The sequence below is a fragment of the Octopus sinensis genome, linkage group LG1 (assembly GCF_006345805.1).
Source record: "Octopus sinensis linkage group LG1, ASM634580v1, whole genome shotgun sequence".
NCBI lineage: Eukaryota > Metazoa > Mollusca > Cephalopoda > Octopoda > Octopodidae > Octopus > Octopus sinensis.
The window spans coordinates 97468940-97483296 of NC_042997.1; the positions used below are offsets into that span (position 1 = coordinate 97468940).

A 14357-nucleotide genomic window follows, 5' to 3' on the forward strand; every position below is an offset into this window, starting at 1 on the left:
AACTCTTGCTTTTATAATGATATGAGTGAGGAGTGTAATGTGGGTTTTGTTTTAGCATGCATATATATATATTAGACAGAATGAGATAACAAATCCAAGGCTGTGAGGAGTTTTCAGGACATTTATAATGAAATAGTCTTACAGCTATTTCTGGGATATTATGGACATCCCTTCATCAGAGACAGTGTGAGAAAACATTTGAGCTCGAATTATTGTGGAAAAGGAGGAGATAGGGAATATAGAGGGAAACAAGAGAATGAAAGTAGAAATAAGATATATAAAGATATTGTAGTTGCAGTTCCATTATTTGAGGAAAATGGTGTATAGAAGTGGTAAAAAAGTTTCCTGTATATGGTATGTTATTTCAAATAGCAGTTCATGTTTAGCCATTCCAAAGTATGGAGCCATATATATATATATATTATATATATATATATATATATATATATATATATATATATATATATATATATATATATATATATATATATATATATATATATATATGTATATATGGTTCCTTCTCCTCCTCCACCTCCACAACACTATTCTTCCTATGCACCCTTCTCTTCTTCTTCTGCACTGCTTCTCCACTTCTTCTGGACCCCTCCTCCTCCTGCCTTCCTTTTCCCCCCTCTCCTCCTCTGCTTTCTCCTTCTCTTCAATATACTCTTAAGTTATGCACAACAAGCCAATAAAACACTCATTACCTATGCAGGAAATATACACGGATCGTTAATGATCCTGACAAAGAGTGACAGGTGTAAAATGGTCAATTATTCCAAGTGAGTTGTATCATTGCTGTTGGTTCTGTTCCAAACTAATATAATCTTTTCTAATCTATGCACAAAGCCTGAAATTTGGGGGGAGGGGGCAGTCAATTAGATCAACCCCAGTATGTAACTGGTACTTAATTTATTGAGCCTGAAAGGACGAAAGGCAGAGTTGACCTTGGCGAAATTTGAACTCAGAATGTAAAGACAGACGAAATACCGCTAAACATTTCGCCCGGCATGCTAACGTTTCTGCCAGCTCATTGTCTTTCCATTCCAAACTAATATAATGGTTCCAGAAATCTCAGGAAATTTCTTTGAGTCAGTGTTTAGCTACAATTTCAAAGTAGTAAGTGACTGAGAGATGAGAAAGATCTGTCTCTGAATAAGTTACTAATTCATCTCAAGTATCATTTTTACATTAATATGTTTCAAGACAGCTGGGAAAAGAGGGGAGCTGCAGTGTAATGTTTATTGTTCTTATACATAATGAAATACCTCTGTTATCTAATATCGTGAGTGTGTGTGTGTGTTTGTGCATACGTGCATGTGTGTGTGTCTGCGTCTGTCTCTCACTATCACTTGATAATTAACTACACCAAGGTATAAACAAACTTGAAACTTACAATGCCAACTTTGAAATTGTATTTCAGTAAGACATTTGCTGCCAAATCATATTTTACCAAGAACTTTTGTGTTTCAGTATCTGGAATGGAAATAAAAAATGAAAATTAAAAACTATTCAGCTATGCTAAACCAATTTTGGTAAATATTTAATTACATCATCATCATCATCGTCGTCATCGTCATCGTCATCACCATCACCATCACCATCATCATCATCGTCATTGTCATCATCACCATCACCATCATCATCATCATCATCATCATCATCATCATCATCATCATCGTCGTCATCATCATCATCATAATCATCACCACCATCACCACCATCACCCCCCCACCATCATCATCATTCTGTGTTTTAAATTTGGGTTTTGTCTGTTAACAGGGATGGCAGGATCTACCTCAATGCCATCGCAACCAAGGTAGGCAGGTGCATCTCACCCCAACCTTTAGGCTGGCAGGCTGGTGACCATTTTTCTTTGCTATCATGAGGCTTTTTTGGAGCTGGATTTTCTACAGGGAGCATGCCATAGCTTACCCCCATTACTCCAATTAAGGTTCCCCATTCATTAACCTCACATCATAACATTTCCATGCTTCTTTCTTTTTCATTGTCACAGAGGGTAGGTGAGTCAATGTCATTTCAGACACATTGTTCTCCAGTGAAGTTCAGCATTATGTGAATGTACTGTTATGAAATTTGGAAAACTTAATACTTTTCATTGTTTCAACTGGCAAAATTAGTGTATCAGCCAATCTCAACATATTTACTTGGCTACTTTAATCTGCTTTCTCATTTCAAGCATCATCATCATAATTTAACAGGAGTGGCTGTGTGGAGTGTGCAGGAGTGGCTGTGTGGTAAGTAGCTTGCTTACCAACCACATGGTTCTGGGTCCAGTCCCACTGCGTGGTACCTTGGGCAAGTGTCTTCTACTATAGTCTCGGGCCGACCAAAACCTTGTGAGTGGATTTGGTAGACAGAAACTGAAATAAGCCCATCATATATATGTATGTATATATATATGTTTGTGTGTCTGTGTTTGTCCCCCAAACATCGCTTGACAACCGATGCTGGTGTGTTTACATCCCCATAACTTAGCAGTTCAGCAAAAGAGGCTGATAGAATAAGTACTAGGCTTCCAAAGAATAAGTCCTGGGGTCGATTTGCTCGACTAAAGGCAGCACTCCAACATGGCCACAGTCAAATGACTGAAACAAGTAAAAGAGTATAAAAGAGTAAAAGAGTATCCATTTTCCATGCTGGCATGGGATGCATAGTTTAACAGGAGCTGACCAGCTGGGGAGCTGTCCAGACTCCATGTGTCTTTTGTGACATGGTTTCTATGGCTGGATGCCCTTCCTAATGCCAACCACTTTACAGCTGGGTTCTGGGTGCTTTTCATATGCCACTGGCATGCAGCACCGGCATGAATGCATTTTACATGGCACTGGCACTTGTAAAGGTCAAGCTAGTATATATGGATGGTCTTTACTAATTGATAACCCATATTTTTTTATGATAATATGGCTTTCTATCTCTCTTTTCTTCATAATTTCAGGCCTGTATTAGTCCTTGTAACCCGATAACTTTACAACCATGTTATCTAGTTAAGTATACACAATGATGGATGGCTAGATAGATAGATAGATAAAGAGAGAAATAGGCAGACAGACCGAAAGGAAAGAGAGGGAGAGAGAGGAAAAGAGGGAGAAAGAGAAGGAGAGAGAGAGGAGAAGAGAGAGGGAGGAAAAGAGAGAGAGAGGAGAGAGAAATGTAGAGTTATGCAGAGAAAAAATAAGCAAAGAGAAATGTATTGATGAGTAAAAGTGACAAAGAGAGAGAGAGAGGCAGAAAATTTTTTTAAAAAATAGAAAAAAAATGACATACCTGTATAGAGAACATAGTACAACATACGAGGACGTTCCTCTTCCTCAAATTTTGCTATATCTTGTACATGCTCAGTATATTTCATTTGCAGATTAATAGTTGCAGAAACATTGTGAAACAATATCCCAAACAGAACTGCTAAAGCAAACATCTTTAACATTGCAAAAGCTAGCCAGTTATTTTGGAATATTTTCTTTATTCTGCACCAGGTTTTATCAAAATGCTTCACAAAGGACCTGTAAATCATAAATGTTTTCTTTATTGTTTAATATTTATTTGTTTAACCCTTTCATTACCAACCTGACAGAAACCGGTTCTGGCTCTGAGTACAAATGTCTTGTTTTCATAAGTTTTGAATTAAAATCTTAGTCACAATTTATGTTCCCAACACTAGATTACTGATAACTTTGTTATTTTACTAAGTTCTTTGTTATATTTAAAGTAATTGAAAGAAACACTGAGCATCTCAAAATAAATACAGTAATGAAAGGGTTAATACTTAAAAAATATACACCATGTAAATTTCATATTGTAATGTAATGCTCCAAGTAGTTTAGAGGTGGTATCAAAAAGTGGGTCTAGTTATGTTTAATAAAAAATAACTTACCTAAGTTTTAGCATTATCTCTTTCGAATTAATCACCTTGCACAGCAACATACTGGTTCCAGCATTTCTGTCACTTTTGAAATCTGGTCTGGAAGTTGTTTTCCATAAGTGAGTCAAAGACCTTCTGCGATTCGCTCTGGATCTCAACAACAATCATAAAATGGCAACTTTTGAGCTGTATTTTAGTATTGGTAAAGATATGGAAGTCTGTGGGTGCAGAAGCAATACTATGTTGTTTTTGGGAGTGTAACTCATGAGTAAGAAGAGCTCAGTGACAGGGTTCGTTGTCATTGTGAAGAATTCAATCCTGCGCCCTCCACAGATCCAGTCACTTTCACCAAATGTTCTCCCTCGAACGCTTTAAAATGTTACAGTAGAATTCTCAATTGACAGTCTGGCCCAGGAGGATGAATTCATGATGCACAATACCACATCATCATCATCGTTTAACATCCGCTTTCCATGCTAGCATCGGTTGGACAATTTGACTGAGGTCTTGCAAACCAGACTCCAATCTGATCTGGCAGAGTTTCTACAGTTGGATGCCCTTCCTAACGCCAACCACTCCGAGAGTGTAGTGGGTGCTTTTACATGCCACCAGCACGAGGGCCAGTTAGGTGGCACTGGCAATGACCTCGCTCAAATGGTGCTTTTTCTGTGCCACCTGCACAGGAGCCAGTCCAGGGGCACTGGCAACGACCTTGCTCGAATGTTGTCAAAAAAGAAATTATGAGCATGCTCTTAATTGGGCTGCAGCTCCGTGGTGCTGTTTGAAGCGCTTGTGCCACTCAAAACATTGCATACAACCCATTGCCTTGTCACCGTAAGCTTACCAAAGAATGCTTGATGTCTCTGTAACAGACTTCACAAGTTTAGCGCAAAATTTCGCTTCCTGTCCGGGACAAAATTGCAGACTACAACATACACGTGATCACAAAAACATTAATTTCATGACTTGTGAAGTAAACACAGAGATGTCACTCAGCATACTTCCTCTTGAAGGTCACTGCTAGCTCTCACTGCACATGCAATTGTATGCTGTTGTTTGTTGGCATGCTATAGAACTGGTCTGGGAACTTTTTGATACCACCTTGTATATTATATAAATGACAGGCATTCCCAACTTATTGCAAAACACTTTTATACTTTTACCTGTTTCAGTCATTTTGACTGTGGCCATGCTGGAGCATCACCTTTTAGTTGGAGAAATTGACCCTTGGACTTATTCTGTGTAAGCCTAGTACTTATTTTTTCAGTCACTTTTGCCAAACTACTATGTTATGGGGACGTAAACACACCAAGATCAGTTGTCAAGCAATGGTGGAAGGACAAACACAGACACAAACACACAAATTTATGCATACATACATACATACATACATACATATATACATACATATATATATATATATATATATATATATATGACAGTCTACCAAATCCACTCACAAGACATTTGCCCAAGGTATCATGCAGTGGAACTGAACCCGGAACCATGTGGTTGGAAAGCAAGCTTCTTACCACACAGCCATGCCTGTGCCTATAGCTGAACATTTGAAACTCATTTTGTAACACAGAGTTCCATAACATGAAAAGTAACTCTGGTACTCCATTGACTACAACGACAAGGATTCCTGTTGATCCAACCAACAGAACAGCCTGCTCATGAAATCAACATGCAAGAGGCTGAGCACTCCACTGACTGCAGCAATGTGAGATAAAGTGTCTGGCTCAGGGACACAATGCACTGCTGGGAATCAAACTCATAACCTTACGATCATGAGCTGAATTCTCCAACCACTAAGTCATGTGCCTCATGGAAACTAACAGATTCTCTCAAATGCCCCAACAACTCTCTAGCGTGGTAGCCAGAGTAAGAATGGGTTGGAGAAACTGCATGGAATTATTACGTCTAGAAGCAAAAGGCTTTATTAGTTAATAAAACAGTTATGCCCATTTCTGTATTACTTTTGGTACAACCATCTTACAAACACATCTACCCATCTTATTTCTTTATTGCCCACAAGGGGCTAAATATAGAGGGGACAAACAAGGACAGACAAAGGGATTAAGTCGATTACATTGACCCCAGTGCATAAATGGTACTTAAAAGCTGTGAGTTGGTATGACAAATAACAATTTTGAAAAAAAAATTAAAAGTCCATTTACATATTCATATAGAATATATAATATAGTATATATATCTTTTAATAAAATGAAATTTTCCAGCAATACTGGTATCATTTAAAAAGAAAAAATATCAGAGGCAAATTTATTGGCATGGCTGCTTGCTAAGTTATTTTTTTTAAATATTACTTTAACAAGTTCCAGATGACAAACGATGGTATATTTCTCAAAAGTATTTTTTTTCCAATGTAATTATAATGTTCATCATCAAAACGTATGAGGAAACAAAATTGAGGTGCATAAAATATCTGTCCCACCCCAATTTTTTCTACATTAAATTCCAAAATGATTGTAATCTACATCATCAGAGAGATATTTGTTGAAACTTTCATTAAAAAAAAAAAGTAATTTTCAAAAAGCTTTGAGAAAACAAACTTGGGATGAAGAACAATTCTGTAATTATGCTCGAGAGGGAATTCTGGTTTAAGCACCCCATATAAACCAGCATAACATTTTTCTTTTTTAAAGAAAATTTTGCAAATTTGTATTCTACACATCATACAACTATGCAAAACAAAATATGTGTGTGTGATTTAAGGGCGATTTAGCTGTTGTTTTTTGCACATCCCACGACCACCTGATACTTTCCTTGTTTCTTTGTCCCTTTGACATGTATTAATATTTTTCAACCTTTTTCTCATCATAAACACATTTAATAGAATTATGATGCACCCAAGAGTGCTCCATCACTGGGATTTAAGCAATAAAATTCAAACTGTCTGTATTTTAAACACTGATTTTTTTTTTCAAATTGAAAAAGAGTAGAATTTTAAGATTTATGATGGGAATGGGTTTAAAAACTTTTATTATTATTTTTTTTTTATATATATAATCGAACAAATTCCTGTGTGTCGAACATAAATTCGCAAAAATTTTCTGAAAATTCCCCTAAAATAAAAAGGTTATGATGGGTTATATTGTATGCTTAAACCAGAATTCCGCTACACCGGATATTTTGGATAATATGATTCTGGACTCACTGTATCTGAATAAATGGCATGATAGTTACGGCTGGAGAACATCTTATCCTAATCTTGATTAATCAGAGTAGATCTCAAGTTAAACAGCAGCAACAACAACAACAGATAAAAGACATTTCATATTGTGATCATGGCTATGATGTGTTTGAAATAAAAGACGGGAGAAATGATGATGGGGGAAATGTCTTTTATCATAGCTTTGTTAGAAAAAGATGGAACTGGAATTTAATAACCACCAACACAAGAAGAAAATCTTAATTAGGTAATGTTTTCTGTTGCAAGTTTAGAAGTGTTTTTTGAAGACAAGACTTTGTTTGCTTACCTTATTTTATCTTGATCCAGTTAAGACTAATGCTGAGTCGTCCCTCGGGTTGTTATTGCTGTCTCTTTATATTTCTGTCACCAATGAAATGGCTTCTATAGAAAATTGTTATTTTTTACTGCAGCACTTGAATGCCCTTTTGTGCGATTATGTTTGGTTTAATGTACGCAATTGCTGTTGTGTGTGTGTGTGTGTGTGTGTGTGTACACACTAACGGCGTACATAGGTACGTATGTCATTATTCAGTTTTACTTCAAGATTTCTTGCCAATAGAGAAAGAGCCGGCTTCTAACCTAGATCCAAGGCTCTTTCATTGGAATCTCAACATCAGAAGGGTATTTTTGTATGTATGTATGTATATATGTATGTATGTATGTATGTATTATGTTGGCTTCTTCTGTAATTAATCACTTATATTCTTCCTCCAAAAAAGGTTGTTGGTTTCTAACAAACATACAAATTTCCATCTTTGGAATGTAGATAACGAAAAAAAAGGTTACATTTTAAACCTGAGAAAAGTCTTGCATAGTTTTACTGTTCCGCTTACATATTGTATTTGTAATGCGCAAATCCGTTGGTTGATTTCTTTTTCGAAAATCCAAGATTATCTCAACTGACAGTTAGTCTTTTACTTTCAAAACCAAGTACTCCAATTATTATTGGTATAAACGTAAATTTGTAATCTGGATATAGAAGCTGAAGGTTGCAAAGCAGTTGTCCGTAGTAATATTCTCTCTCTTTGATTTTCAAAGAGACATTCTCATCAGCAGGACAAGCTGATTGCTGTAACAGTACATTCTTTTTCTTGTCTGTCTCAAACAACAATATCTGGCCTGTTATGCTTACTTTTAACAGATGTTTTGATGGGAATGTTTCATCAGTATTCTTTGTGTTGATATTTGTGCACGTATTCAATAATGGGGATTCTCTATATTTATTCCAGGACAGACTTTTTTTCTGAATGGCATTGTCATAGTTTTTGTGACAATGTCGTGTCGCATAGAGAGGTAGTACTTTGATGTCAATTTTGGGCTGCTGCTAATTACATGTGTGATGTCTTACACAGAAATATGACATAATCTACATTAACGGTTGCATATTGGAACTCCAAGGGCTTCACAGTCTCTTTTGTGGGTCAGGTATTTTGAAGCAATCTCCTGTTCTTGGATTGCAAAGGCATAGCCTTCAAAGTGTGATATGATGTAGCGGTCACGAATCCAAGAGAGGCTTCGCTTCATGTCAATGTTACTATCTTCTTTAGGTGTATGTATGTATGTATGTATGTATGTATGTACGTATGTATGTACGTATGTATGTAGCGACCTGAGGTTGTCGATTCCTTCGTCTACCTTGGAAGCTCTGTTCAAAATGATGGAAATCTTGATACAGAAATACAGCTGTGAATTCAAAGGGCAGCAAAAGCATTTGGTGGCTTGGAGTCACGAGTTTGGTGCCAGTAACATATAAATAAGAATACAAAGCTGGCTCTTTACAAATCATTTGTCTTACCAACCCTGTTGTATTGCTGTGAAACTTGGACTTGTTAATGAAAGGCATTTTAATTCTTAGAACCATTCCACCAAAAATGCCTTCATCGCATTAAATTTAAACATTAAATGGAGTTCTTTTAAACATTTAAACATTAAATGGAGTTCTTTTACTCCAAACACAGATGTCCTTGCATTTGCAGGCAACACCTCAATTAAAGCTATGATTTTGAGGAACCAAATAAGATGGTGTGGCCATATTGTTCGAATGGCAGATGAACGCATGCCGAAATAGCTGTTTTATGGTGAGCTTGCAGAGGGGAAATGCTATTGGTGTAAACCTAAAAAAAAGTTTAAGGATAGCATAAGGACTATTATGAAGTCACTTGAAATGATTCCAAAAGATATAGAAACCCTTGCTTCGGATTGAGTTGGATAGCGGACAAAAGTGTGGAGTGGAGTGAAAGCATTTGAAGAGGCCAAGATAACGCAAGTAAGACTCAAAAAAGATCTAAGGAAGAATTTAACGATCGAGAAGGTGAATGACAATGACCTTTTTGTGTGCACAGTCTGTGACAGACCAAGCCTGTCTTTTGCTGGCCTCAAATCTCATCTGTGAACGCATGAAAAATGAACCCCCACCAACTATTCTGCCTATATGTCTGTGCACACCTTTCAATGCAGTGTATGTCAGAAGGTTTGCAAACCCAACGGAGGCCTCAAAAGATATTTTAAGATCCACAAAGATCAGAACTTATCTGCAACTCTTGGTGGTCCAAATCGGATGTGTAATCTATGTGGGTGTCTTTTCAGATCATTGTATGTTTTAAAAAGCCACATCAGATGCCAGGATAGTGCTAAGGTGTAGGTACAAACTCTGCATAAGGAGTAGACAACCACCATGTATGTCTCTTCTAGTTTTTAATAATAAATCTTCCATTGAGGAAGAAACCGGTTTTCAACAAAGATACACAGCTCTTGTATGTATGTATGTATGTATGTATGTATGTATGTATGTATGTATGTATGTATGTATGTTTGTATGTATGTATGTATGTATGTCATTATTCAGTTTTATTTAAAGATTTCTTGCCAATTGAGAAAGAGTCGGTTTCTAACCTAGATCCAAGGCTCTTTCATTGGGATTTCAACATTATCAACAGGGTATTTTTGTATGTACATATGTGTGTGTGTGTGTATGTATACGTGCAGATTTGTAAGTTTTGTTTTATGTATGTCTTCTCATGCATATAGTTGCATATGAATGTATATATGTATGTATGTATGTGTGTATGTATGTATGTATGTATGTATGTATGTTTGTATGTATGTATGTATGTATGTCATTATTCAGTTTTATTTAAAGATTTCTTGCCAATTGAGAAAGAGTCGGTTTCTAACCTAGATCCAAGGCTCTTTCATTGGGATTTCAACATTATCAACAGGGTATTTTTGTATGTACATATGTGTGTGTGTGTGTATGTATACGTGCAGATTTGTAAGTTTTGTTTTATGTATGTCTTCTCATGCATATAGTTGCATATGAATGTATATATGTATGTATGTATGTATGTATGTATGTATGTATGTATGTATGTATGTATGTATGTATGTATGTATGTATGTATGTATGTATGCATGCATGCATGTATGTATGTATGTATGTATTTTTAATGAAGTTATTAAATCTCATGACAATAGTAACTAACAAATGCATTTACGTGATATTTTTGTCCAAGAGGCAAGTTGCCCTTTGTTGTAGTTTTAATCCATTTTTTTGTTTGTAACAATCAGTTTCCATTCTTGTGAAATTTTTGACGGGACAAGTCACCTTTAAGAGAAAAATTACTGCTTTAAAAATTAATTTTATTCAAATGAACGAAAGCGACATGCATTATGTGTTGACAGAAGTCAGCATCAGTAATGGAGGAAAGATTTGGATGCCATGCAATGGAAAATCAACATTTTTTCAGTTAAAGGTGTTTTTCCATATTCAATAGAGGAGGATATGTTAATTAGTCAAAATGCTTCTTAAATTAGGAATCCATACCTATCATTCTTACATACTATGATTATATTCAGTTTGACGAGCCGAATATTTTTGTGAAAGAATTTACACCGGAGCAGAAAGTCTAATTAAGACCTAATTAACGATCTAATTAAAGATTCCTTATTGTCTTCCAATACCTGGGATGTTTCTTAATTTCTTCCTTCCATGTTAACTGGGTCTAAGACATGTTTCTATGTTGCATTTATCACGTAGCTTGAAAACAGTGTTTCTGTATGTTTCCTCTTAATTAGTGTATAGTGATTAGTAGAAAATGCTTCTTAAATTAGAAATCCATACCTAAATGGTTCTTAAGTGACATAAATAGATTCACTTGGGTTCAGTGAACATTTTTGCGAAGTAATTGACGCTGGAGCAGAACGTCTAATTAATTCCTAATTACGTGTCTAATTAAAACTTCTTAATTTGTTTTTCCATACCCGTTTTTTCTTAAGTTTTCATTTAAGTATCACTTACGTCTAAGGAGTAATAGTCAATGTAATTTATTACTGGAGCTTAAAGTTTAATTAAATTCATTATTTACGCAAGTTGATTATCTCATAATTAATTAATCCATACCTAAGCATACTTAAGAATCACGTTTCATGGTATTAGGACCATTTGTACACATATTGTGCCCTGCTAGTATTTTGGAGCTTCAAGTCTAATTAAATCAGGACTGGCTCCTGCGTTATATCAAAGGTTTATTACTTTACGTATATCGGGCTTAAGTCGCCAGTTATTTCTGTTTAGTTCATTCAGATTCGTTTAACACTCATTGCAGAGATTCTTTTGTTGTTCTTTCACCGGAAGTCCTTTTCATTGCTGACCAACTTCCTAGCTAGCCCACAGCGAAGTTCCTGTCTACAGTTCGCCTGTCATGAATCCTACCCTACAGAACTGCTGACTCTCATTGGAAATGAGAAGGCGTTTTAACTGTCCTGCCCATGCGTGTGGTTACTCGATTCTTTGTTGGCTGTTTCATGTCAAGGGTTGGTGTGATCTGCCTAGGGTGGCCCCTGTTTGATGGCTGGGCTACCTGAACGGGGCTGTCAATATCGAGATGGACCGGTTTCACTCTATCGTTGGAGACTGTGTCTTGTCATCCGCTAATTAGGAGTTGGAATGTTTTATCTCCCAGATGTATGACTTGATATGGACCATCGTGGGATGGCTGGAGGGGTTTTCGTCATCTGTCACGTCTAACGAACACAAAGTTAGCCGTGTGGAGGTCATTTGGTATGGATGATTTGGGTGTATCGTGTGTCGACATGGGAGCAGGGCGCAACTGGCCCACACTGTCTCTCAGTTGAGCAAGGTACCTTTTGACATCCAGGTCTGACTTCGTATTCGGAAGGAACTTTCCTGGCACTGTTAGAGGGGCATCATACACCATTTCCGCGAAGCAAGTGTTGAGATTTTCTTTCGGGGTGGTGCGGATTCCCAGCATCACCCATAGGAGTTGGTCAATCCAACTTGGCCCATTAAGTCTGGTTGTCAGGGATTCCTTCACTAATCCATTGGTCTGTGGGTGGTAGGCTGTTGTGCGGTTCATTGTGATTCTGAAAAGGTCACACATGTCGTTCAACAGCTTTGAGGTGAACTGTGGACCCCGATCGGATGAGATGCCGTCTGGGACACCGAAACAGGTGACCCAGTTTGAGATGAAGGCTCAGCTGGCTTCCTGTGTTTCCGTGCTGTGGAGAGGGATAGCCTCAGGCCAACGGATATAGTGGTCTATCAAAGTCAGTAGATGCGAGCAACCCTGTGAAGATGGTAGGGGTGGACAAGGTCGATGTTGACATAGCTGAATCAAGTCTGAGATGGTTCATAGTTGCCGAGGGGTGCTTTGGTGTGTTGATGGACCTTGGTTTGTTGACAAGGGATGCAGGTCCTGGTCCAGTCCCCGATTTACTTGGCCATACCGTGCCAAATAAATTTGCTTGACAGCATCCGCTATGTGGATTTAGTACCTGGGTGGGAAAGTCCGTGAATGACGTCGAAAATTTTCTTGCGCCAGTCTGATGGGACGATCAGTCGTGGCTTCCCAGTGGATACGTCACATAGTAGGGTTGTGCCGTTAAAGCCAAAGTGTACATCCTGCAAAGAAAGTGATGTGATGGCAGTGCGGGAGGCCCTGATCTTGTCATCTGTCTGTTGGGTTGCAGCCATAGCTTCGTAATCCAAGCCTTCCGTTTTTGGTGCTAAGTAGGGGTGAGAGCAGGTAGGAGCATGAGAGAGTGTATCGAAACTGGGTCCAAGCTGACATATGAGGATGGAACAGCATGGTTGCTTGAGCCAGGGCTTGTTTTGTGGATTCGAAGGCTGAAGTCATTTTACTATCCCACTCCACCTGTCTTTTTGAACCCTCTTTTGACAGTGCCTTGTATAGAGGTTTCATTACTCTTGCAGCTGAAGGGATGAAGCAATGGTAAAAGTTTACCATGCCCACAAATTGATGTAGAGCCTTACTTGTAGTGGGGTGTGGAAAGGATAGGATAGCGTTCCCTTTTTCTGGCAAGGGTGTAGTGCTGGCACTTGTGATTCGATGTCCTAAGAAGTCGATTTCTGTCGCACTAAAAACGCATTTGGCAGGGTTGATTACTAAAGCATACTGTTCCAGCCTATCAAAAAGTGTTACTAGGTGCTTCTTATGAAGCTCTGCATTTTGGCTTGCAATTAGGATATCATCTAAGTATGCAAATACAAAATCAAGACCTCTGCACAAAGTGTCCATGGGGTGTTAGAAGGATTGTGCTGTGTTTTTCAGCCCAAAGGGTGTACGTGCAAACCGAAAGGAGTGATCACAGCGGTTTTCGGTACATCGTCATCTTGTAACAAGACATATCTGCAGCTGCATGTGGCTGAGAGACTGTGGAAATATCAGTTGGTAAGGTATAAGGGATGGACGTACTGCCTGACCAGTTTGAGATTTGGGTTGAATTCAGCATCGATGATTATGGCGACAATTCTCAAGACCATCATGGGAAAGGCTGACAAAGTGAAAAGAGCCACCAATTCCTATATCGATGATATTCCGGTGGATGAGAGCATAGTGTCGGCAAAAGAGATCTTAAGCCACCTGAAGAGTTTTGGGCTAACCGGAGGCAATGGAGGGAGGAGCTGCCCTGGGACTCAAGCTACAGAGACACAAGGCTGGCGTGTTGGTGTTTCGGAGAGGGAATGAGATCCAAGAACTGGGTTTAAAGACGAGCAGGCAGGAACTGTTTTCTGTGTGTGGGAAGCTGCTGATGACACTACCTGATTGTAGGATGGCTCTGGACGGCATGCAGCTTCATCAAGAGGTGAGCTGAAGGAGTGAGGTGGAGTGATAACGTGGGCGAGAAGACAACCGCCATGATGCAAGAAGTCTTGGAGAGGGTGACTGTGGAGGACCCAGTAAGAAGAAACTGGTATGTGCCGAAATTGAAGAAGGG

At 38.1% G+C, this 14357-nt stretch overlaps 1 protein-coding gene across 1 annotated transcript in view; it reads right to left on the reverse strand.

Annotated features, from left to right (window-relative positions):
- The window catches only part of LOC118763560, a 42138-nt gene extending 34522 nt beyond the window's left edge, over nt 1-7616 (reverse strand). Inside the window, exons 1-3 of the mRNA XM_036503133.1 lie at nt 7387-7616; nt 3292-3527; nt 1400-1479 (exon numbers count right to left, since the gene is read on the reverse strand). Coding sequence (XP_036359026.1) covers nt 1400-1479; nt 3292-3451 — 240 coding nt within the window. The 5' untranslated portion in view covers nt 3452-3527; nt 7387-7616. The remainder of the gene's footprint in view (nt 1-1399; nt 1480-3291; nt 3528-7386) is intronic.
- Nucleotides 7617-14357: the final 6741 nt, after the last annotated feature.